This window comes from Colias croceus, chromosome 8 (genome assembly GCF_905220415.1).
Source record: "Colias croceus chromosome 8, ilColCroc2.1".
NCBI classification, from domain to species: domain Eukaryota; kingdom Metazoa; phylum Arthropoda; class Insecta; order Lepidoptera; family Pieridae; genus Colias; species Colias croceus.
In genome coordinates this window covers 11,351,870-11,378,382 of record NC_059544.1, presented here as the reverse complement: position 1 = coordinate 11,378,382, position 26,513 = coordinate 11,351,870, and the positions used below count along the sequence as shown (strand labels likewise).

The 26,513-nt window shown below is 37.3% G+C and overlaps 4 protein-coding genes across 4 annotated transcripts; 2 read left to right on the top strand and 2 right to left on the bottom strand.

Moving 5' to 3' along the window:
• Positions 1-955: 955 nt before the first annotated feature.
• On the bottom strand, positions 956-12,047 carry LOC123693567 (WD repeat-containing protein 26-like). The gene is made up of 10 exons (XM_045638729.1): positions 11,341-12,047; positions 8,974-9,145; positions 7,692-8,123; positions 7,211-7,344; positions 6,843-6,960; positions 6,139-6,267; positions 5,655-5,788; positions 4,226-4,326; positions 3,339-3,454; positions 956-2,963 (listed from the first exon to the last, which is right to left on the bottom strand). Exons 1-10 carry the CDS (start codon positions 11,481-11,483, stop codon positions 2,799-2,801), a joined length of 1,644 nt encoding a protein of 547 aa, XP_045494685.1. The 5' UTR covers positions 11,484-12,047; the 3' UTR covers positions 956-2,798.
• Positions 12,048-14,531: 2,484 nt separating this feature from the next.
• LOC123693568 (out at first protein) lies at positions 14,532-17,023 on the top strand. The gene is made up of 6 exons (XM_045638730.1): positions 14,532-14,792; positions 14,870-14,983; positions 15,116-15,250; positions 15,585-15,765; positions 16,021-16,163; positions 16,722-17,023. Exons 1-6 carry the CDS (start codon positions 14,706-14,708, stop codon positions 16,872-16,874), a joined length of 813 nt encoding a protein of 270 aa, XP_045494686.1. The 5' UTR covers positions 14,532-14,705; the 3' UTR covers positions 16,875-17,023.
• A 284-nt stretch (positions 17,024-17,307) lies between these two features.
• Positions 17,308-17,863, bottom strand: LOC123693569 (28S ribosomal protein S21, mitochondrial). The gene is made up of 2 exons (XM_045638731.1): positions 17,606-17,863; positions 17,308-17,490 (listed from the first exon to the last, which is right to left on the bottom strand). The coding sequence occupies exons 1-2, from the start codon at positions 17,777-17,779 to the stop codon at positions 17,374-17,376; spliced, it is 291 nt and encodes a 96-aa protein (XP_045494687.1). The 5' UTR covers positions 17,780-17,863; the 3' UTR covers positions 17,308-17,373.
• A 383-nt stretch (positions 17,864-18,246) lies between these two features.
• Positions 18,247-26,366, top strand: LOC123693754 (WD repeat-containing protein on Y chromosome). The gene is made up of 18 exons (XM_045638959.1): positions 18,247-18,504; positions 18,594-18,785; positions 19,144-19,255; positions 19,490-19,647; positions 20,002-20,178; positions 20,369-20,548; positions 20,661-20,891; positions 21,128-21,380; positions 21,551-21,687; positions 21,809-21,897; positions 22,082-22,276; positions 22,582-22,707; positions 22,941-23,107; positions 23,336-23,547; positions 23,791-23,972; positions 25,294-25,435; positions 25,530-25,727; positions 25,892-26,366. The coding sequence occupies exons 1-18, from the start codon at positions 18,247-18,249 to the stop codon at positions 26,027-26,029; spliced, it is 3,147 nt and encodes a 1,048-aa protein (XP_045494915.1). The 3' UTR covers positions 26,030-26,366.
• Positions 26,367-26,513: the final 147 nt, after the last annotated feature.

Below are 26,513 nucleotides of genomic sequence, written 5' to 3'. Positions count from 1 at the left end.
CCTTACACAATGTAAAAGCTTCGAACATTACGGTACATTCCCAATAGTTTCGATAGACAATTAAAACATGATTGACATAAAGTCGAATAACACTCACACAGTATTTCTCTCATATTTTAAGTACCCCCTGGAGTTGTGTAGACTCCATTTTGGACAAACCTCGAAAGGGTAAAGTTAATGGCATCCGATGACAAACAGTTAAGATAAAGCTGGTAAGCTAGACTTTATACAGCATCACTCTTGCAGAGACCCAACGAGGAGCAATTGTTTTAAAAATAAACCTTATTTATTTAATATCTTAATTATGTAAGATGAGCTATTTATATTTTTTAAGGATGTCTTCCAGAAAGAAGCAAATGTTTTAAAAAAATAGCTTTTCGGGTTGTTTATAATTGCTATGGATAAATCCTGCTCCTCGCGAGACCAACGCTTCTAAGCAAACATCCGAATAGAACTACATGATTTGTTTTAACCCTGTTCGAAATTATTTAGTTGTTGAATAAAAGTAATAACTAGAGATGCAACGAATAGTTGTTTGGCCGGATACCGGATACCGGATTTTCGGCCTGACCACCAGCCGAATGTTCGGTATCCGGCCGCCGAATATTCGGCCGACGGCATTTTGAGTTTCGTAGGTGCGTGTCGCGTACCGGCACGCCGCGGCCGCCTGTGCAGTGCAGGTTTTGACTTGTTTCGTAGTGAACGTTCGCGCGGTCACAGTTCTTGTTAGAGACACTTTTATCGTGTCAGTGAAAAAAAATTTCGTTAAACATAATAAAAAGCTTCAATTACAACTGTCTTTATTTCGATTCTATTTATAAAATCTACCAATTTTACTATCCGGTATCCGGCCTGATAGTACATTACCATCCGGTATCCGGCCGGATAGTAAAAAAGGGCCGGATAAGCCGGATACCGGATAGGAACCGAATATTCGGTGCATCTCTAGTAATAACGTCAGTCACGTGTAGCGATCCAGTAACTAAGACGATCTCCTGAGAGATTCTATGGTCGGTATAAAAATAGTGACGCTCTCGGCGTCCTACTAAATTACCTCTGTTTATAATTAAGTCTTAATATAAAGTCTTAAATATATAGTTATTATAGATCGGAGCAAAGGATAGAGGAGGCATACCCTTAAATTAATTTATCCAGGCATGTAGAAACTTGCGACATTTCAAGCAGTTTGATAGTCTGTGGTTATAAATTGGCGCCAAATTAAGACAGTTTATCGTTTTAAGTCGGTGCGTGTTGAATAGTGTACTTGAGGATACTCTTTGTAAGTTTTCACGATTTGTGAGAACTGAAATAGAAAACTCATCTCTATAAGCAACACACACGACAGGCCTGTATCAGAAGCTAATAAATAATATGTAAACGCGCCCAATAAACAGTCTTTATAATAACCTATTTTATTTTAAAGTCACCTTTAAATTACTAAATATAATAGCCTATTTCTAATTATGCTAATCTATAAATAATGGTCGAAAAAAAAGGTTTAATTTTTATGTAAGTGATCCTTTATGGACCATAGGACGTTTTTTTCTTGTCCTACTAAGCCTTTAACATAAGTTAATGTTTTTATATGGACTTGTGTGTATATTCTAGCATATAACCTACTCAGTGCGTCCCTCCCTACCCTTCGCGCCCGTCTCTCCTTGTAACATCACACTCCATAAATATGACACTTTATGATTGATGTTCTCAGCTTTGAATTTGTGACAACTTTTGCAGATATACCCTAAATAATAAAAAATATATAAGAGCGATATTTTGAACATTTTGATTAACGTCAAAATTCGTAGTGAAAAAAATAAAACGTTAAAAGTACAAAAAAAAATTACTACAAATCCTGGACAGACTGAACACAAAACATCAACTGTATATAAGGTTATCTTTGAATAATAATTTAAAGCAAATAGTCTTGGCGTCAGTCTGTCTTCTCCATTTACGTACCACTGCAAAAGCCGCCAAAAGTATTCAGTAGTTACCCATCCGAGAAAAATAGATTTTGTTCTATATTTCAAGTTGAAACTTACTTTTCTTTTAAGTATTAATATCCCAATGTTATTGCACTATATAACTATTGCACAATAATTCGACAATCGTATCCAAACTTTGAACAGTATACGTTCTTTAGATATAATTTATTAAGGGAATAATAATTATTTCAATTTTTTGAAATATAATTCATATCGCGAACCATCGAGACGTGCAACCTCGTCTTCACAACCCTTATATTTTAAACAACTCACGAAATCAAATTAAAAAAAAATCTAACAGCTCAACAAGGTACCTTTGTACCAGATATCCCTAAAAAGTTTTTCGATTCTTAGTCAAATAAAAAATGTTGCTTCTTTTTTTTACGTAATTTAAATGTGTATTACGTTACGAATAAATTATCAATCTTTTTATATGTGAAAAACTACAAATCACGATGAATTTCCATCATGGCCGAATTAAAACGTTTTTAATATTTTTTTTTTTGAGGGTATTTTTTATTTACTCAACAAAGAGTTTACAATTATTTTGGTGTAGAAGTTAGTTATCTGAGGTTTCATGTTTTACGAATTAAGATTTTAACTTTCAAATTGTTTTATTTTATTGAATCCTAAAGGATATTGGTTTAAATATCCAGATTTTTATTAATTTTGTAATTTGAGACATAATTAAGTTCACAATGGTTTGATTATCTTGAAACATATATCAATTTCTGTTAGTGTTCTTGGAATTTAGACCCTAGGGTCCATTTTGTGTTCTTGAAGTTTAGACCCTAGGGTCGATTGTGTTCTTGTAATCTAGACCCTAGGGTCCCTAGGTCCCCAGAGACGCAGTGAGTAATCATCAGACGCGGAGACCAGCACATCGAGGTGCGTGGGGTTCCAGGCCACCGCGTTCACACAACGCGTGTGCCCGGAGAGCACTGCTATTGGCTCCTCCCGCTCCATTTGCCAGATGTACACCTGAAATTTTGCAATAAATAATTTTTCACACACTGCACGATCTGATCCCATACTAAACTTTTCGCTTCAAGTGTTAAGGAAAACAGATGGCTGATAAACATACATATACTTATATAATTTAAACCCATTGAGCCCCGAGCGGCCCGATCGGTCCACGACACAATAGATTTTCTATTGTGTCTGTGATTCCGGGGGCTGAGTTATTACATAAATACTTATAGATAAAGATGATAAGAATGATGAGGAAAGACTTCTTCAATCTAACATCTAAATAGGACCTAAATACAAAAAGTTACATATTTGATCAAAATACACTTCAACATCAAACTATGTATATACACATGGACACAAAATAAATAATAAACATAAATGTACCTTATTATCCTCGCTGCCGGACGCGATGAAGTCCTGGTGGGCGCCGCCGAAGCACGCGTGTATGGTGAAGTGGCCCTGCGACAGACCGCGGAACCGACGCACCAGCGCACGGGCTCCTGCAAACGTATAACAGTATATTATGTGTTAGTTTGTAACACTTTATTTTCGAAAATGCAGGTTTTTTTTTACAAATTGCATGCACATTACACAAAGATAATTTTTAAAGTGAAACTTCATTGGGCGTGTTGAGTAAAATTTTATGGCAATAACGTCACACCTTGACGGTGACGATTTTAGTATCTTTGTATCTTGTTAAAGAAGATCACTTCTGACACGTGTGCTCGGCACACACGCTCTTTTTTATTTTATTTTAAGCGTGAAACATAAACTTTTTACCACTTTTTTTACGAAAATGCATGTTTTGTACATTAAAAAAAGATTTTTTTTTTGTTTGATTACCAGGCAGGATAAGTTAATTTACAAAAATCTTTGAATTAAGTTATATTTATTGGAGTCACCAATGTAGGGGCTTGTAATGTGCGGGTGTAATAAAAGATGATTAACTATGCAAAGGTTATTTTTCGTTAACTACATATATTTATCCGTATGTAATTAATATTCGACCTAATGCGACCCACCCGCGTCCCGACAAGCCCGTGACTGTCCGTGCATAGCGCACGAACTGTTTATATACGAGTTACCGTGTGAACTTTCTTTGGGCTACACAGTACATATTTTTTAAAATAAACACTAGTATTTCAAGTCCTTCCCCTCCAGGGTCTATAGAAAATTTTCTTCCTGTATATTAAAAATTAAAATTGAGATGGATTAAAAATAAAATTGTTAGCACTTTATTAAGTTAAATGATTTTCAATAAGTGTACTAACGTATATCCCACAGATGCACGCCCTGGTTGGCCACGTTGAGCAGCAGCAGCGTGTCCGCCGCGTTCAGAGACATCGCCATCACCGCGTGCTCCTCTTGGATGCTGCGGGGGATTCCATAATTAGCTTGAGTGTTTTTATATTTAACTAGCGATCCGCCCCCGGCTTCACCCGTGGTACATATTCACGTTTTCTCTACATAAGAACCATCCTCGAACTTCAAGGAATATTATAAAAAAAGAATTAACGAAATCGGTTAAGCCGTTCTCAAGTTATGCGCTTGCCAACACGTTTTGGGATTCATTTTTATATTATAGATTTTAGAAATAACACAGGAGGCTGGGTTAAATATTAGTTTGAATGTTATAAGAATGTAATTCGATTCGATCGATTTGATAACAAATCACAGCAAGTTACCGAATATTAACAAAGTGAGGGTAGTTGGGTCAAATGTCGTATAAAAAACGTCTGAGCCCTTATGCACGATTCTTACGAATGTTCCACGATTCAAAAGAATGCAGCATTTTATAGCATACGACAGCTAAGCATGTTGTGACAGGAAATAGTGACAACTACATTGACAACTATTTATCCACAAAAATATTAAATCACAAGTGATAACTGCGTTAAAAACAACCGACTTCAAACTTGCACTTGCAACATTTACAAATACAGACAAAAATGCTCATAAAATCGACACCATCCCGCATCGAACAAAAAAAGAATCACGTAAATCGGTTCAGAAACCTCGGAGTAATCGGTGTACATACATAAAAAAAAACATACCGGCCAAATTGATAACCTCCTCCTTTTTTGAAGTCGGTCAAAAAGTTAAATCTAACAATAAAGTAGATAAGCATTTTAAGAAATCGTATGTGTGATTAAATTGATTGTTGTGTGTGTAGTGCTGTAATGTTATCCGTTACAACGTGTGACGTGTGGTGTGTAGTGTGCGCGTAAGTTCTTTCAGTGTGATAGCACACCCCGGACACTCCATACAAAATTATAGTTTTGACAGTCACACTGTAGAGACTGCAAATGTGTGTGTAAACTCTTTATGGTTGGCACATTTGTGACTAGCGTAAAAAAAAATTCGCGTTTTTCTGATGAAATACATCCGTAAACAGCACAATATCTAACCATCTTCTACGAAAAACGATAATCACAAATCCAAAATAATAAAATTGCTTTAAGTCAATTTGATTAATGTTGTCAATCTTCGTTGCGTTTCGTCTAAAGACGTCGTTGGTATTGTCCTTGCGGGGAAATGGGTACCATAACATGTCTGATCGTGCGGGGTGAGGTAAGTGTTTAATTTTGGCGGGAGGCGGAGAGTGTCCGTTCTGTAGCTCTTTCTGTAGTTCTACTATTATGTATTCTGTGGTGATAGCGTGACACGTGTGTGCGTGTGTGTGTAATGGTGTGCACTCACAGGTTGCGGTCGGTGAGGTCGGCGAAGTCGTACGCGCGCACGCGGTGGTGCGTGTCGGCGGCCAGCACGGTGCCGTCCGCGCGGCAAGCTAGTGCGTTCACGCGGACGCCGTCCCAGTTGTTTATTAGTGTGCCCTGGTTACATGTAGATCATTAAGTGGGATTTATAGAAATATTAATGAATTGACACTTGTTAATAGAAAATTCTTTGTTTTGATACTTCAAATGTAAGAAAATTGTTTATTGCTATGCAAATATTCATCAATTCGTTTATTGCAGTGCAAATATTCATTTCAGAAATGGTCCTTCGAGACGGATTTTATGCGTATTTTACATTTTTTCTTGAATATATTTCGACTGTATTAATTCAACTATTAAAATAAATTTATCAAACCATACCAATCACAACCATAATCACATTTTTTTTTTCATTTTTTTTTATTTCACAAATTTACAACAATCCCCCAAAATATCAGTGTCCTCACATCAAGAGTGCAATGGTAGAACTGTCCCCGGGCGCCCCCGCACACGAACTTGTCGGAGCTGGCGTGCCACGCGACCGCCGTCAGCGAGTCCTCTTGGGAGTGCGTCATCTTCAGGTGCAGCTGCTCCGTCTGGAATTTATGAAAAAAAATAAATGATTAAAAGATAAAAGGGAAGATAGTAAAAATATCTTTAAATTAAGGGACGAAAAAGGAAGCAGTCGTAAGGACTGTCGATAGAAGTGAAAACGTCTACAGTATAATTTTAGTGGTAAATTTGTTATTTTATAATATTAGCATATTGAACCCATAAGATTTACGCGTCCGTTAGGCGACAATAAAGTCAGTTTTGAATGAAAACAATTAATAAAATCAGAAATTGCAAAACAAAAGCATTGAGGGTAGTTGAAAAGTGCCATTAGATATTATTCTTTACTTATTTCGTACGGCAAATAAAGAATTACGAATTATGCAACCAAAACATTTATCCCGAGTTTATCTTCTATAATATAAAAATGAATCCCAAAATGTGTTAGTAAGCGCATAACTCGAGAACGGCTGAACCGATTTCGATAATTCTTTTTTTATTATATTCCTTGAAGTACGAGGATGGTTCTTATGTAGAGAAAACGTTAATATTTACCACGGACGAAGCCGGGGCGGACCGCTAGTAAATCAATAAAAACTTAAAAAAATGACGTAATTACCTCCATATTCCATATCCAGAGATCGGGGCAGTCTTCGGGGCCGGCGGCGATGAGGTAACGGCCATCTGGACTCCACGATAGGTATGACACACCATATAAATGGCCTTCTAGGGATTTTCTGCAATTTTATGAGAAAAAGATTAACTATTATTAACAGAAATCCTTCTGTCGCAGATGGCAAAAAAGTGAAAAAAATTAACATGATCTGCCTTTTTTTATGTTTGCTACTAACAAAAAAAATAGATTCTGGTTAACATATGGTATAATTTTTCAACATTTCTTAAAACATAATGCTAAAAACCGTAAATGCAGTAGAATAAGAAAATTCAAGGAAAGGCAATCTCTTCTATACATATAAAAATACGAACCTAAATGAAAGTCTCCTGGCCACAGGGTCGAAGTCCCATATCATGACGGTGTGGTCCTTCGAGCCGGATGCTAACTTCGATCCGTCGGGCGACCACTTACAGTACCATACTTCATCACAGTGTTCATTCAAAACCTAGTTTAAGAAAATAATGAAGTAATAATATTTTTTATGTAATAATAAAAAAGCAACCAAAACTATATTATATTATGTATTTTGCTGGCTTTCCGCCTGCGGCTTCACAGGCTTTGTCAAATACTTAACAAAATATGTAATTAAGCTTCCTCGTGAACCGTTTATTTATAAATAAAAAAAACATGAAAAATCATTGCATCGTTTTAAAAATCTGAGAATCTATAGGCGCAGACAGACGTCGAGAATCGATTTTGTTTAATACCTAGTATTTTGTCTAAACTGTTTCCTAATTATTATTGAGATTTGTATTGTGTACTGTATTATAATACATTAAACATAATATTTACCTGTAATGGATGTATGGGGAACTGATCAGCAGAACACTGATGATCAGCTAACAGCGAGAAAGGTATGTGATCGCCATTCTGTTCAGGTGTTGGTCGTTGCGCAGCGTGGAAACGACACCTCTGGGCTTGGTATGCTGCAGCCTGAGCAAGGAGAGACCGAAGTCTTCCCGGTGCCATCATCAGAGCTGGTGGAAGAACAGCTTGGACTCGAGCCAAAACAGCTGCTCGAGACGTAGTGCCTCCAGGCCACTGCGCCCTGGACCGAAGCTCTTCAGCATCAGCGCACATCATGAGAGCCGATAACCGATGGACGCGTGGGGTGTCGTACTGCAGCGGGGTCAGTTCGTTCCGCAGCACGTGGAGTGCGTCCAGCACCCGCCCAGCTTCCAGATGTTCGAGGTACTTCTGTTCCAGTACTACAAACTTCATTTCCTGTGAGAAATGTTAACATAACTTTGTCAGTTAGGTAGATTTCTTACACAGATAATTGCTAAATTTCGTGACAGTATATCTGATAAACTAATTGTGTTTAAAACCTGTTTATGTGTGATTGGCAATAATTCAATTGCATTTCAAGTGAGAATAAAAACAATAAGTTTACACAATAAATTCCTTGAATGCATGAGACTAGACCATATACTAGGTATCCCTATCCTGTTTATACAAACATTGCTTTATACTTAAACAAATTGATTATACAGTATTGACTACACTTTAATTTTCTATAAATAAAAATTTAACATGTAGAAACAATGAACAACATTGTATACCATCATCTATACATATAATAAATCTGTAGAAGGGTCAATTCTGTACATTGAAAATATTGAAAAAATAAATAGCAGGGGGTGTTACTAGATCGATACCAAACCCAAATATGTGATTAAAAAAATTTTTGTCTGTCTGTCTGTCTGTCTGTCTGTCTGTATGTATGTGAAGGCATCACGTGAAAACTAGCGGTTCGATTTCGATGAAACTTGGTATAATTATACCTTAGTATCCTGGGCGTAAAATAGGATACTTTTTATCCTGGAAAAATACGTAGAAAAAAATTAATCTTAATTTTTCAGTTTTATCCATAGACGTTGTTCTGTAGAACCGCGAACACACGTTGCGTATTATTATAGGCCTAGCCGTATTTGGGAATTGGGTCCAATAGATATTTATAAGATGTTATTGACAGAGGTACTCAAAATGGAGAAATAACCATCCACGCGAAGACCGACATCCGCGCGGACGGAGTCGCGGGCGGAAGCTAGTATACTTATATAAGTTTACTAACAGCAAGGTTATGCGGGTCCTGGTGGGGCGAATCCCGCAGCAGATCGTGCAAGGCCCGCAAGTCGTGGTCCGCCTTCACCCAGTCACCGGCCAGCACGTGCTGCCGGAACGTGGCGGCGGCCGGGTGCTCCAGGTGCAGGCCAGACTCCTCCATGAGGAGCGTGGCACTGCGTCTGTGGAACGAATAAGTATGTTTTGATGATGAATATACTTGGGAAAATTTGTCAGACTGACAGACAGATCTTTTTACAATAATATGTACATTATTTGGACTTTGAATGATATTGGAGAAGGGCATTGGTGTGAAGTAAAACAACCCTCTGACTCTCTCCGTAATACTATAACTTATAAGTGTAAAAGAGTCTATATGTTAGATTGATCCGGGTAACAAAATGTTATAGAGTTCAAGTAATTTTTATAATCACAACATAAATATTTATCTGTAGAATTTCCTTGTTTTTTCTACTTTGATACAGGAATAAATAATTTTTTTTCACTATTTCCTTGCATTATCAAAAGCAGGATTAAAATATCAAATTATTTACGAGGAAAACTACTGCAAAACCTAGATTAATCATTAATATTCAGCAAATACAAGCCCTCATTATGGTTTAACTATTGAGGATGTATTTCTTGAGTATGTTATTAAGTGTTGTTCTTAAAATAGATAACGTTAATGATGAAATTGAGACCTTGAAGTGTGAAATATGTAGTTTCTATTAATATTTTAAAGATATTTAAAAATATACACTAACAAAAAGTGATGCATGTGAATCCATTTTAAACATAATTACTGATGCAAGATCAAAGATAACCTGAATTGTTAATATATTTACAGTAATGTGTCATACTAACAAAAATTTGTAAGATTGGTTTTTCTTTTTAACTCATTTTGAAGATAAATGGAATGCAAAAAAAATACCCCTATTTACAATAACAAAGGCATTAAATCATTAAACCTAAATTATATACTTAATATATATTATATACTTAATTGTCTAAATGAAATGATTAATAACAGCCTTGTATTAGCCTTCAAGTATCCTTATTCCTTACTGTATAAATTCTTCATACATGATGAGAATAACAAAACATTGAGACACTTGACACTGTATTATTTATCTTAAAGAAAAACATTGCGTTGTGTGATGAGTACAAATAATAATTGCAATGTTTTATTAAATGACTACCATAAATGGAACAATGAAATTAATGAAAAACAATAAAAGAATCCTTAAATGCATTTGCTTCATACCACAAGAGTATGTAGCAAATGCATTAATTATAATTTGCTTAGCATCAGCATGTTTGAAATATAATACAAATGAAGTCTTGACGAGCTAAACATTAAAAAATGTTAAAGGGACACTTTACAATATTAACCATCAGCCCCCGGAATAATATAGAAAATCTATTGTGTCGCGGTCTCATTGGGCCGCTTGGTGGTCAATGGGTTAAGCAAATAAATGCTGTCATTTTTAATGATAAGCATTATTACAAGAAAAAACAACTCAATTAAATAATAGTTATTTCATTAGTGATTGAAATAATATCAATATGAAATGAAAAATGCCGAGTCATTTGTCTCTTCCCTTTGTTGTTCGTGACAATTTAATAACTGTGTTAAAGAGATGCATATTAAAATAGAAAAGCAGTCAGCTAGCATATGTTTATTTTCCACACCTAATATGTACCATGAGTTTGCATTTTCAACTTCAAGGAATACCTTTATGTAAATGATGTAAACAAGAAAATGTTCTTAAGAGATTTAATTGTATAGGTACATTATATTATTTTTTGACATTTTAAGGTAATTATAATATATGATAATTTTCGTTGGCCTTTGATGACCTTGATATCAACATATAATTATGTAGGCTGAAATGGAATATTATTAGTTTTTAATAGAGAGATCCAAGTTACAACTTATATTAAAAACATTTACCATTAAAATAATGATTATTTGATTTAATTTCAAGAGCAATGGAATGTTTTTAAATAACAATGAAGTGACAAAATATAATTTAACTTATAAATTAATAATTTCTCAATGACATTTCATGTTATTGTGTAAGTGAAGTAATTTTCCTTTGTTTACATAGTAATATTATCTCAACATTGATAAAATAATTATTTGTTATTCAATCAATTGAATAATAATAAGCATTCGCAAAGACACCTGAATACTTTTGTAGAAAACAAAGTCAGAAAACATACAAAGGGCTGTCATCAAGTAAACACAAAGTGCAATGAACCTTGAAGACTGCTAATGCACTATGACTTCTTCACTTTAAAGATACAGATCATTAAATAGTTAAAGTAAATTGAGAATAAATTGGCAAGTCGGTATGATATAGCAAAGACTCACTCGAGTCCAACGGAGAGCAGATGCTGCCCGATGAGTCGGACAATCTCCTGGTCCGTGGTGGGCATGCGAAGGCCCGGGGCCAGGTCGCCGTTGCGAGCGGCGTCCCCATTGTGGTGCGCGCCGTTCGCGCACGGCTGGTGCATGGTCGGCTCCGGCGACAGCCTGCGCGACCGCTTGCGCGGCGGCCGTTGGCCCTCGTCTCCGGAGTCACTGGAGGCCAGGCTGGCCCGCTCCGCTGCGCGTGCACGCGCGCCTCCGGTCACGATCCCCGCCGCATCGGCCTCGTCGCGGCGTGACGTCACGCCCGCTACCCGCCGCCCGCGCTCAATGGACCATCTCCCTTTGTTCGCTGCTAAACGGTTCTCGATTGTTCCCCTGCGCTGCGTCTCCTTTTCGCTTATTTAACGAAACTTAACTCAAAACACGACCCAGACGGACGACTTTCTGATACGCTCGACTCTATATTAGGTATTCAAAGCGTACACAAAAATCAGCTGAAAACGGAACGACAGCTGTCTAACTTGTTAACATCGCCCTTCTTTTCGTTTCGGGTGACGTTCGTGTTGCACATTGGGATTCGGGACCGATCGTTCTTGACCTCAAAATAAAAGATATTTTTATAAAAAAGAATAATATAACTAGATCAATTTAATTATTGATTGTTGAAAGGACATAGCAGGACATAGGTACTCAAAAGAAATAAAAATGTCTCAATTTATTCTATTGACGTAACGCAAATAGGTAAATAGTTGCTGCACAAATAAATAGCTCTATTCACTTTAAATACAAACTTCTTTGTTATTAAATTCACGAATGGCAAGAATCATGTTATTTTTTTATAAAAAAAAAACTATGTACATTGATGTACATAATAGCTCGTAGCAAAAAAAAAATTCAACGTTAAAAAAAGGAGCCAAAGATTTTTTGAATACTGTTATGTATAATTTATTTTCATTATAATATTAAATATATATTTTAAAAGTAATGAACGAAATTAATACCTAGTCAGGTATTCAATATTCATGGGTAGAACCTGTATAAGTGAAGCATTTCATAATTTTTATTAAAAATTTCTTATAAGTAGTTAATTTTTTAATTTAAAAAATCAACTAAAATCTATTTTCTTTTTTGTTTGTTTTGAAATTACAGGCCGATTAAAGAAAGCTGGCATGTTCACAGTAGTGCAATTTTACTATAGGTACAGTATGTTTAAAAATAAATGCGACTCTAGTTGTAGTATATATCTGTCAACTGTGGTAGTTGTGGACTTGAATTGTAAAATGGGTGCGTTGTAGATAAATAATATATACAAATATAATTATGAAAGCTCTCATAATTTATATGTGAAATTATAATTTAAAAGTAACTCAATTGATGAAGTTAATTATTAAATCTAATAATCAATTGTAAAATAATAAAGAAATAATATGATTATAAATAAATGTTTGTTCTTTCTTTCTTCTAATATAATCATTCAATTATCAAATAATATTTTAATTTCATGTCTTATTCAAAATAACGATAAAAAACAATACAACACGTGCGCTCACTCCCAAGAAACAAGACAAGCGAAACCTTAGCACGTAAGATGGCTACATTACAATAAAAGCTGTATTGTTCAGCTATGTATGAAAATCTTAACTTACGGCGTTTACATTTTGCTCACAAAATTATTAAAATTATTACATAATTTAACCTAATTAACCCATTGAGCCCCGAGTGGCCTGATTGGACCACGACACAATAGATTTTCTATTGTGTCTGTAATTCCGGGGGCTGAGTTATAGTAAAAAAATATTCTTATCCGCGTGCCGCGAAATATAGCTTGTACAAATAGATATAGTTAGTAATATAGGTACCTAACGTCTTTGTTTAAATTACATCACCTGTATTTTTAAAAAAATTGCAAAATAAAAACAAGTCCCCTTCACCCTGACGTCACGCCGCGTGCGTCTTCACAGATTTACACATGTGCAATGTGTAGCCTCCTCCACATTACTCGCGAAGTTGAACGAGGTTAGACGAATAGAATAATGTGGAGAGGCACTTCGGCTAACTTCGTCCAACTTTACCTCGCCTCTGCTGACTTCCGTTTGTTGTCGGTTTTTGCGCCCGAGTCAAAGGGCACGAAGTTACCTGAAGTTCGTTCTGAATATGAACGTATGCGCTCCTCGCGAAGTTGAACGAGTGTGTAGTGTAGCACCGCGGACTTCATTCAACTTCGGCCGAGTACTTCGCCGAGGAACTTCGCGAGTAGTGTGGAGGAGGCATAAAATGATTGGTAAAACCCCTTCCAGACGACACAATTTTTCGTCCAATTTGACTAGATTGGCAATCAAATTGGGTCGTCTAGACGGAAATATGAAATTCAAGGTCATTGAGTGGTCGATTTGCGATTGCCTTGGGATTGCTCGATCAAATTGGGTAGTGTGGACGCTAATTGGCCAATTTTTACTTGTAATCTCTTCCTGATGCTAGATATTTAAGCGTTACTATTAATCTCTCCTCAGGACTAACGGCTTCTCTCATAACAGTGTCTTGTTTAGTAATGTATGGGCTTACTAGAGATAATAATTCATTAAAAGTGTCATGGTCCATCCGCATAAAATTTGTGAAATCGACAATGTCCAGTTCTCTAACAATATTTATCTGACCTAGCAATATTTAACTCTAACAGTATTTCTTTTAAGCAACCATTCTTTGCTCCTTATCCTTTTTCTTTCTTCTAAATTTGTAGTTACAGCCAAAATCAGCCCCAATTTTTGTTTTTTACTAAGGGCCGATTTTTCAATCCTTGGTTAAAATTTATCCGTCCAATAAAGTATTACACGAACATTTTAAAATATCACCTGTCACACTGTCAAATAGAATACATTTTTGAAATGGTAGTTTAATACGTTATTCGATAAATAAGTTTTAACCAAGGATTGAAAAATCAGCCCTAAGAGGCATGTTGCAAAATAAAAGTCCAGTCAGTAACGGCAACGGAGCAGAACTAAAATTGGCGCTTTAATTGTGTACGTGTGGATAGAGGATCAAATTGGGCCCGATTCAATCGGCAATCAAATCGGCTGATTAAATTGTGTCGTCTGGAAGGGGTTTAAGTAAATGTGTTGACGTTCCAGCTCTCCATAATCGGTCTATAACTGATTGTGATTTCTGTCAAATTGTTGAATTGTCGAAATTGACATTGAAAATATATTGACAGGACTACAGTAAATAGCAAAGCAAAGGTCAATCACCGTGAATGAATTATAAATGTCAAACAGAAACGCGAATGATAAATTCTGTTTTAATAGCAATTTCAAATACATACTTAAATGTTAAATGCGAAAACGAAAGTTTCCTAATAAATTCCTATAATAATGCGAGCCTTTATATTTAGTGTTATTTTGTTGTACTTACATATAAAACCTTCGAATTTACAACTTTTAATAAATGTTAGAAATCAGGTAAGTAGTTGTTTAAAAAAATGTAATGATGTTTGTTTATAAAAAATTCACATTTAGTTTTCATAAAAACATTACAGGGTGGAGATGTTATGCAGGAGAATATAACTGCCAACGTATCTGAGGACACGGTTACTCTCGATTTCTTAAGACTGGACGGTGTTTACGTATCACAACTCGTCGATTTTACAAACGTAAGATATAATATGTTTATATTTTTATAAATTTCCATTGTATAATTTACAGATCATGGCCATATTTATAATTATTTGTACTTCAAAATATCACTTTCAAAAGCTTCACTTTATATTGTTTTGTTTTTCTAGGAAGTAGAATCTATGAAAGTAATAATACCAGGAGAGGAAGAATTGGGTCAGACCGGCCACCAGACCCTCTGCTTCATCACACATGCCGCCCAAGCTGACTTCATAGCTCCAGATGCTATGGCTAAATTAAGACAGGTAATCTAAACATGTGTTTATGTTTTTATTATTTACTATATCAATGTAAGATGAAATTCAGTTCTTATTCATAATATCCTCCAGTAATTTCACCTTAATATTTACTTAGGAAAATATTTTGTAAGGTGAATTAGTTGTTGGAAAGTAGTTCCGAATAACAATAAAAAGTAAAGTATACTTCCAAATTTATTTGTAATTCTTCATTTCTATAATTCTACTAGTATTAAAAACACAATTGGTACTTTTACAGTATGGTTTTGTTTAATTGGTTTCATACAATACAGGTGCAATCAGAAACATGCCTGTATACCATACCTATAAATTTTATTTCTAGAAAAATCCAGGAACAGTGCGAGTAGCAGAAGAGGATAAGGGTTGGCGGCAGACCACCGCCACAGCATGGGCGGGTCGTGTTACGCGACTGTTATCGCCCGCAGCAGCTAGGCACTGCGCTGCTGCTAAAGACAGGGTTTATATACGCTCTGCTGATTTGACTAGATGGGCTCCTAGACCTGGTAAATTTAATCTAATATCAATTTTACCACAAAAAATTTTTACCCTTAAGAATTATTTTGTGGCGTGACATTTATAAACTAATAATTTGGATATGGATGTGTAGTTACTTAAAATGAAAGGAATAGATGCCAGATCACCTAATTAGGTACCAAGTAAGATGGAATTTGTAAACTACCTACAGAGATATCAATATGGATGTTAAATTCTTCACTATTATTGAAAAATCTAAAGTTATGAAACAAAATGCAATCCAGGTATGGACCAATCGTCCTACGCGTCCGAAGTGAGTCCGTTCCCCGAGCACGCGCTGCCGTCGGACAGCGCGGACGGCGCGCCGCGGGTAGGCGCGTGCGTCGCGGAGACGGACGCCGCTGCTGAGTGCATATGCCACTTGGAGGTGAGTGTTTTATGTTTTTATAGGCAGTATACAGGGTGAAAAATACTTATAAAATTCCAGGTGCATTTTTTTTCAAATAGATGAAAACTATATAAATTAAATAATTTTGAAGTGAAACTTCTTTAGGCGCATTGAGAGTAAAATTTCAAGATCGCATCACTTGATGGAGTAAGGCGACTTTGGTATTTTCGAATTTTCCAAATAAGTTTCACTTTTGACACGTGTGCTCGGCACACACGCCCTTTTGTTTCTTTAGGTTAAATTTAAAGATGGTTTTGTGTAATTTTTTATTGACCTGTGGATGGTCTATCGATTTGTGGGCTATTGCTATTTTTATGCAGAGATATTAAATGCAAAAAATTCTTATATACAACAAGATTATTTAATATTTTATATTTATATATTATTTTTAGGTAGTTATTCCTTGTAAGTATGTTTGATAGTTTGAGTATATTCTAATTATCAAAGCTCACCTCCACAACAGGATTATTTCTCTCAAAAACATAATTTGATCAATTGTTTCTGTGATAAATCAATTTCAATAACTATCTCTTCCAGGTGTGCGTAAACTGGTACCCTTGCGGGCTCAAGTACTGCAAGGGCAAGCCGCAGGGCGGGCTGAGCTACCGCTGCGGCATCAAGACGTGCCACCGCTGCTACCGCTATCACTTCTACGTGCGGCGACGCGACGCCTGCCTCTCGTACACGTGACACCCGCCACGCCCGCTGGGCCCCTGCCAACTCTACCTTCTAGTCGCTATAGCTTCCCTCAAACTATAACTGAAGACAATACTTTATAACTTTTGTAAATATTTTGCTAAGTGCTGTTTTAAGAATAAATGTTATTTTATCATTGTTAATTTGTGTTTTTCTCATTTGTTGCAAAGGTGTTGTGTATGATGATCGAATGAATGTGTGCTGTGAAAATTATATAGGAAAATAAATGCAAATGGCAGGTAATTCATCTATGATCAAAAGTAATTTTTTGATGGAGATAGAGTAAGTACATATTCTGTTTCTAATCTTGTTTGAATTATAATTTTTGGCAAGTAAAATATCAGAATTTATATTGTAATATGTTTCGAGTGGTCCAGATAGGATAGAGACATATTTAATAAGATTTGTTAAAAAAAAACCTTGTAACTGTATTAAATTAATGGTTTATTGTTAACATTTTGTTTTATCTACAGCTAAGAACTAATATAAATAGTTAATGACATCCTGGATATGGTTCATGTCTGTTCTTTCGTAGCACAAACTCGATTTTCCTCGCCATGTCCTCGTTGTATAAGGCTTTACACCTTTCATGGTTCACTCTTCGCCTTACCTGTGAAATATAATAAAAATATATTTATTATTTGAATAGAAAACCAAATTTCGTATTTGTATAAATGTAAACAGTCTCATTATGGTTTAACATGTTCTTCTAAGTAAAACTGTACCTGAAATGGTTTCTCATAATATCTTGTAAGCCTGTATTGCTCCAGGATTCCCTCTTTACCCAAAATTCTGTTCAGGAGCCTGCAAGCGCTGTCTACATCGTTGTTTTTAACGAATACTGTACGAGCTATGAAAGATGGATGATGGTTGCCTAATAGTTTCAATGTTAATCGCATTTTATAGAATAAAACTATTTATTTATTATATTTTAACCAAAATAGGTTATTTTATAATTTCGTATTTTCGAAGTGTCTCCTGTCAATGTCATGTGAAGTGAAGATTTGACACTAATTGACAATTATGTATTTTTTTATAAAATCTTCTGTATTAGATACAAGTCTTTTAAGCCCATCAGGCCTTAATTTAAATTTTCGTATATTTACGACGCCCCGTTCTACATTGATCCTCTAATTGTACGCCAGCAGGAAAGACATTGTGAAAGACACCGCACGCATAATATCATAGACTCACACATAGACTTGACTTGCTAGATATTGTCTCATATTATCGTATACTTTAAAAAAATTGTAATTTGACAATAAAAAGTTGACAAGAATTTCATTACAATCAATAATTTAAAGATTTTTATTTATTTTAAAAATATTGTAATTTTCTACAGTTATTTACTTTAGATTAATTAAATATGGCGAACGACGTCGAAGTAAAATCAATTATGTCCATATCATCCAAATCAGAAGTCAGTACTGCTGCCCTTACTCGCACTAGGTGGAAGAATGCCCCTCTTCACGAAAGATGTACAACGGCAGATATGCTCAAAATTAAAGATGCATTCCAAGAAGCATATAGGAATAAAATGTTACCAAATGAATTTAGAAATTTATTGCGCACATTGCTTAATGTGGAGTATGATGATGATGAATTTAATATCCTATTTCTAAAAGTATGAGTTATCATTACCATGAAATTATTATCAATATCCACAATCAATAATAGTAGGTATAAATGTTAGATTGGCTCTTATATTTTTAGATCAATACGTCGCGTGAGGGCGAAATAGACTGGGATGAGTTAGTATCACATTTACTGCTTGGCTACTTCCTCAATGATCCAGAAAACGAGAGAGCGTCATTACAACTGCCCATCATGGGTCTTCCTACGGTGATGCGCTCGCAGCATCGCCATCCTATATCGAGGATATGCTTTTGTCCAGACGTTGCGAAGGTTCCATATTTGTGCTTGAATCGTAGCAATTTCATCCAGTTCGTATAATAACGGATATTCCTGTATACGAGGGCGATAATTTTTCAATTATTCAGGTTTTTTATTGGTGTCTGTTTTAATCATTTTAGCTTGCACATGATTTTGTATGTGATTTCCTAAGGTGATTTCAATAAGCTATTGGCAGATGTCTAATAATTTGTGAAAGTTGGATACTACTGTCGCGTGGTTTTATCACCGAAATAGTACATACCTTTCTTTTTTATTGTATCTCACAGTAAATTCAGATATAATTGTACACACAAATAGATACATAAATCAATAAATAAATAAAACGTATGAAAATGATAACATATTAAAGGATCGAACAACGGACATGTTGACGGGTAACTACATAACAGCCAGCAGAGACGGTATGATCAACTGGTGGTCGCTCGATATGACACTCTTACGAACTGCTTTCTCTTCGAGCCGTTAGTACATTAATTTTAAAAGTTTTTTAAGACTTTTTGGTCATAATCTTTGTTTGTCATAACGAACATTTTACACATTCGTACGATTGGCGGGGCGAATTTCTGAGCGAATGTGTAAGCAAAGTATCAAGAAGTAATTGACTTTAAGTTTTTTTTTTGAATAGAAAATGTCCATTGATTCACTAAATAGCGCAAAACATATTTTATTAAATTATTAATTGTACGATGAAACAGCTCATCTAAAGGTTCGCTCAACCTGGGTAACCGATATGGTGTGTATGCCTGATGTGAACATCATTGTGACGAGTTCTACGGAGAGAGACCTACGTTTCTATGACTGCACTGCCAAGACATTTACTTTGAAGATTGTCATCACTAGTTGGGAGTATATGGTAAGAGTTTCAAACACTTATAAATATAATGGTAAGTACATATTTTCCCACTGTTTTGAATATTTTTCTAATTATCAATTGTTAAAAAAAGTGCGTGCGATCTCTCTTAGCTCGTCTTCTATTAAAATGTTAATAGGCTTTATCGGATAGAATAATAGAAATCTAAATAACGGGACTTGTTATTTAGATTTCTATGGATAGAACGCATACTTGACGCTGCGTTATAGCGCTATAGCGTAGCGTTTTACCGTCATTTTTCAGTAATTTATAATTTATTTTAAGCCATAGTAGCTGCAGTGTCCCGTGGTTGCACAATCAAATTTTCCAAATTGACAATAATTGTATGATTGACAGATATGCACGATGTACTACCACTTCCACAAAGACCCGTCGGAGAAGTGCACGCTGATCTGCGGCGACGTGGGCGGCAATATCCGCGTGCTGCAGTTCTCGCCCGTGCAGCGCGGGCCCTTCCGCAACCAGCCCGGCCGCGCGCTGCTGCAGTTGCGCCATGTGGATCTGCAAAAGAAGGTACCCAGAAATAGTGAGAGATGTTTTAATGGCAGAATAAATTTTTCTATCAATCTGACAAAGCTTTTAGTTCTGCCGATCGGGCATTGGGACATATTATGTTTGAATATTGAATAGGTTTTCCATATGGTATTGAATACATTTATTTGGAAATGTTTCAAGCAGTTAGTGCAACAAGACACTGTTCCAGCCGCACCTGCTCCCCGAGCTGCGGCTGACGGAGCTGCGGCGCGTGCACACGGAGTGGGTGCGGCAGGTGTCGTACTACGCGTCGCTGCACTGCATCGTGTCGTGCGCAACCTGCCCCGACTCGCTGCTCATGTGCGACCTCGCGGGTTCCAAGACGCACAACATGTTCCGTGTGGATAAGGTTAGTGACAAATTTTTAATAACTTTATATTTCACCTACTTAGTCAGTGAGAGCGTATTTGTTGCTTTAATTTTTTGGTTTTAAAAAAATTCGTAGATTTTTTCAATAATAGGGCATCCAATGCTTCGCGTTCGATGAGGAAGCGCACGTGCTAGTGACGGGCGGGCCTGACTGCGTAGTGCGCGTGTGGAACCCGTTCGTGCCGCGCGCGCCGAGCGCCACGCTGCACGGCCACCACGCGGCCGTGCTCGCGCTCGCGCTGCAGGGCCCCGCCCGGGTCTACTCGCTCGCACGCGACCGCGTCATCAAGGCGTGGGATATACACGGCCAGTGCTGCATACAAGTAGGTGCAGTTTTCATTTTTAATACAATTAATACAAACTGGTATTTTTGGAGGGAAAAATTTGTTCTTCTCTTCATGGTTAAATAAGAAGATAAAACAGATAGGAAAAACACATATAAAACTGTAAATATCATTGAAATAATTAAAAATTACATTAATATTTATGCCAAGTCTAATAGAGGCTTCGTAATAATAACAACATAAGCCACGCTCTGCAAGTATCCACAATCCCGTAGAGTTACATCGATATCCCGGCCCAAATCGGCGAGCGCACTCCCATATCGACCGTGTATAACCCGGCGACCCGTGAGCTGATCCTCGCGGCCGTCAAGATCGCGGTGCTAGTGCTGGACGAGCAGATCAACCCGCACCACACGGACGGCTTCACGCACTCGCGGGCCGTCGCCAAGATACTCTATAATCCGCTGTTCAAGGTCATCATTACGTGTGGCATGGATAGTATCATTATTAATTGGGATCCCGTCACTGGTAAGTACTGGAGCAACACAAGTTATTCTTATTTATGAAAAAACATACTTATGGGATACTAAAACGTGAATTCTGGAAGGAAATAACAAGGGGTAAGAATGAACAAAGAAGATATCAGTCATGACATCTGGCAAAAATTCTCATATTATGCTGTGCACTTTGCCTGTCAGGTAAGCGCAACGTGTTGATCCGCGATGCGCATGTGCGGCTGCTGCACGGCGAGCTGATTCCGGTGGAGATCACGGCCGCGTGCTTCGATCCCGCGCACCAGCTGCTGCTCACCGGCGCCAGGAACGGCACGCTCAGGGTTATATTTCTATTTCTATTTATATATATCACATTTACTGTAGTTATATTACTTGTATTGGTAAACTTGTGGTTAAATTAAACTGTATGAGTAAAAAAATAAAACTTTCAAACCAATTAAGGTGTGGAATTTCAACACGGGAGTGTGCTTGAAGGAGATGACAATAGAACACATGTGCGAGGTCACCAACTGCTTTTGGGTGGAAGGCCGGTGTGTTGCCATTTTATCTTTCATTAGCTTTTATTAACTCATCATTTTATCTTTCATTAACAGTGTTAGTCGTAATTGATAGCAACTTTGGTACTATTTTTTTTAATTAAGTTTGCTTTAAATTTAAAGTTTGACAAGGCTCCTCTATCCACGTATTCATTGTCCCTCATACATAATATCACAGCATAATGGCGGTCGGCTGGAACCGGCACGTGACGGAGTTCGAGGAGGGCGGCACGACGCGCACGGGCAAGGCGTGGGAGACGCGGCACACGGACGACGTGCTCGCCGCCGCCGCACGCCACCCCATCACGCTCGCCACGTCGTCCTATAATTCGGAGCTGATATTCTGGAAGCTGGAGACTGGCCAGCCTTATCGGTGAGTGGTTGGGTGTATTTAGATGGAAGTGTTGTGCTGTGCTAGAGACAGTCTGCCTAAATTAATAAATCGCGTTTGGTAACTCGAGTCTTTAATTTCTAATTGCATAAAACTATCATTAAATAAAACACAATAGGTAACACACAACCACTTACAACAGAACACATCACAACATGACACGCAACGCAACGCGACGTAGCGCAATTCAATGCATATCAACGCAACGCTTTACAAGACAACATACAACAACAGACCCATTAATATGTAATATTCATTAAGTAATAATGTTTTGGTTGATTCCGTAGACGCTTCTCGTGTACGGAGCCAATGCTGCGCATAAAGATGCAGTACAGTAAGCGCGCCGCGTCGCCGCACGCTGCCACCGCGGGAAGCAGCGCGCATCGCGGCTCCTCCATGCTGCGCCGCCCTAGGTAACCATTATCATTGTAATTGCGTGATAAAAATAAATTTTAATTTTTATCTACTCCTAACTATTGACATTTTCAAAACACACATCAAATTTTACAGAGAGGTTGACTCTATCTGTTGATGTTAGAATGAATGAATTTTTTAAGTTGTGGAAACATCAACAAGATCACTTTAAAGAAATTCAGAACAAATTTTTTATTTCTGCCTATTGAAGTTTATTCTATTGTATGTACAGCATGGGTGGTGCGCGCGAGTCTCTAATCGACGCAGCGTCCGCAATGGAGAAGGCACGCGCACGGCGTGTGTCCACGGTGAGCCTGCCCGCGCGCGCACAGCGCATGCGCCAGCTCGCCGTACATGCCATGATCTTCCTGCAGACGCGTCCGTGTCATATGCGTGTTGGTGAGTAAGCCTACTTTATAAAACATGTATTTGAAAATTCAAATACAATAGACACTTCTTCTATAAATTCTACATGCTCCAAGATTTTTTTGGCTGGATGGCTTAATTTTTTTTTGCCATCCATTCTTGTGTGATTTTAGGAAAGGATCGTAGGAAAATCATTAAATGAATAAAACCATTGGATAATTTATTAGCTTCATATTATTCACATTTAATTATTTTTTCCAGCATCGCTAATGGTGTCCCTGGAAAATGGACAAATCCAGTGCTGGTCAGACCACCCCGCTGGCGGTATCCAGGGCGCGTTCCAGGGCATCCACACCGCTGGGGACTACGTGTCTGCCTTCGCCACCGACGTTGATAATAATTACCTGTTCACTGGGACTACTGTGGGATACATAAAAATTTGGCTCATGACGAACTATCTAACGCTCGAAAAGGTAGGTTATTCAAATTCAAATATTCTTTATTTGCATCAATACATATTATACAGAACTGTTTATCTTTTATCTATATATTCCACTTTTGATTTCATTAAAGAAATAATACGCGTACGGCTCATTTTCAATAATATTTTTTTTAAATCGTCATACACCAATTTGCATAAGTTTTCATAAATTTGTATAACCAAGATAATATAAATTCTATAATTTCATATCTTATTTTCGTTGGTCGTTGCGCAGGAGCACGTGAGCATGCCACAGCTGCGGCTCAAGTTCCCGTTCCTGTGGCGCGACCGCGTGGAGGGGCGCGCCAAGCGCAGCGTGCGCGACCAGCCGCTGCCGCTGCTGCTGAGCTCCGCGCGCGCGCACCTGCGCTGCGTCACCGCTCTCGCTTATGTCGACCACCTTGAGCTGCTGTTTAGGTAACCAGGGGCCTTAGACAAAGTAACAATTACAAAACGATAACGAAGTTAGAAATCGCAAAAATGTATGGGATTGACATACGCCGCGTTAGATCACGTGGTCTATCTAATGTCCATCCCATACATTTTTCCTTTTCTAACTTCGTTATCGTTTTTAGGGTTCCGTAGCCAAAATGGCAAAAACGGAACCCTTATAGTTTCGTCATGTCCGTCTGTCCGTCTGTCCGTCTGTCCGTCTGTCACAGCCGATTTACTCGGAAACTATAAGTACTACAGTGATGAAATTTGATGGGAATATGTGTTGTATGAACCGCTACAAAAATATGACACTAAATAGTAAAAAAAAGAATTGGGGGTGGGGCCCCCCATACATGTAACTGAGGGATGAAATTTTTTTTTTCGATGTACATACCCGTGTGGGGTATCAATGGAAAGGTCTTTTAAAATGATATAAAGTTTTCTAAAAAACATTTTTCTTAAAGTGAACGGTTTTTGAGATATCAGCTCTCAAAGTCGTAAAAAGTATGTCCCCCCCCCTCTATTTTTATAACTACGGGGTATAAAATTCTAAAAAAAATAGAGGTGATGCATGCTAATTAACTCTTTCAACGATTTTTGGTTTGATCAAAGTATCTCTTATAGTTTTTGAGATAGGTTGATTTAACTGTAATTTTGGTTAAGTTATTGTGCTTACACTGAAAACGATGGCTGAACCTTATAAGATAGATCAAAAAATATACTACAGTATTGTACACCTTTAAAAATCCGCGATGATATAAAATCTTTATAATGTAGGTACTTTTTACGAGAAATATTAGCTTATTCAAGCAATACGCCATTAATATTAATATTCATACATAAAAGTACAAGGCAAAATATCGGGAGAGTTTAGGCTCCATTCACCAGGTGTATAAATTGACATAATAAGTTTATTATATTTGCTGCTACGGAACCCTTTGTGCGCGAGCCCGACTCGCACTTGGCCGGTTTTTAATTGTTACTTTGTCTACGGCCCCTGTATCATATATATAACGACAATTTATTTTCGGTCGGTAAAATGAGAAGTTACATAAAAATACGTGAAATACCAAACTGGTTTTTATTTCAGACTTAAACTATAAAGTGTATGTTGCTGTAAGTTGAATAAAAACGATTTGTTCATAGTTTACCTTTATATCACGATTACTTCATTTACTCTTTTCAGGATTCACGGTAATTTTTTACTCATGAGTCTGACTCATGCAGCAGCAGCTCCAGCCAATAACTTTTAATAATCGCTGTACATTGAAATAATTGCTAATATAATGTGTGTGTGTACCAGCGGCTCATCAGACTACAGCGTGCGTGCGTGGCGTCTGTCGGGCGAGTACGTGGGCACGCTGGGCAGCTTTGTGCCGTGGTCACTCGACGTGCCACGCTTCCCACCTGATGTGCGCAAAGTCGCTAGCTTCACCACATTCAAGGTCTGCACTTGTTTACTTATTGAATATCCTAACCTATAGCTCTATAATGTACACATGATGTTATGTTTTTGTTACAAATATTTTGATCATTTAGGTGTGGCGCAGTGGCTACGTGTCCCGTTACGTGCCTGGACAAGTGGAAGTGGACAAGCTGCGTGACATCACTGAGACGGAGCTGCGCACGCGCACGTTCGGCGCACCGCCGCCGCAACCTCTACTCGGTCGATATTTCAACTTGCCGCCAAGACCAGAGCAGCCTACTGCTATTGTGCTTGATGATTCACTGCCCACAGTAAGGATAAACCCATTGAGATTTTTTATTTTTGTTTTATAGGAGTCAACTGAACAGAAGAATTTAAAGAATTGTTAGTTTTTAATTTTATTTGTACCATCGATTTTGTTGTTTTGTCAATTTTTATGTTATAATATGTAATTATTTTAATCTGTAACGCTCAGATCCCGCTATACACGCACCTACGCATGGCGTCAACGCAGCCGGTGCGGCGGCCCGCTACGCCCGAGCTAGTTCGTGCCACGCGCCTGCGCCGCACCAACACGCGCCGTCCGCACTTCGAGTCGCACACGTCCTCTTAACGCAAATGTGAAAACGCACGTGCGATTTAATTAACGCAGCCGGTGCGGCGGCTCGTACGTATTTCAATCAAGGCTTCTAATGAAATGACTGAATTATCCTTAGAGCATTCAACCATGCTGTAAGGAATTATCCATTTGACTTCCACGCGTCATCCAGCTTATGTATAGAAATAATTGCATAAATTCGCTTCAATAATTTTAGGGCTCTGTGTACGTCACGCTTAGTTTATGTATTTTTACTAGATATAGTGGCTTTAATATACTATGCTTGCTTTGGATCTTATTGCTAACATATGCAGCTTAATCATTGTGTTGTCGTATGCAGCAAAACTATCCTTCTAAGGGTGCTTATTTCAAAGCTTTGTTATAATATTACTTGTTAAAATAAAAGTTTCAAATTAAATCTTGTTTCATTTATTTTATAATATTTTTCTAAAACTACATACATTTTATTACTAATAATTATATCTAAAACTTAGGTAAA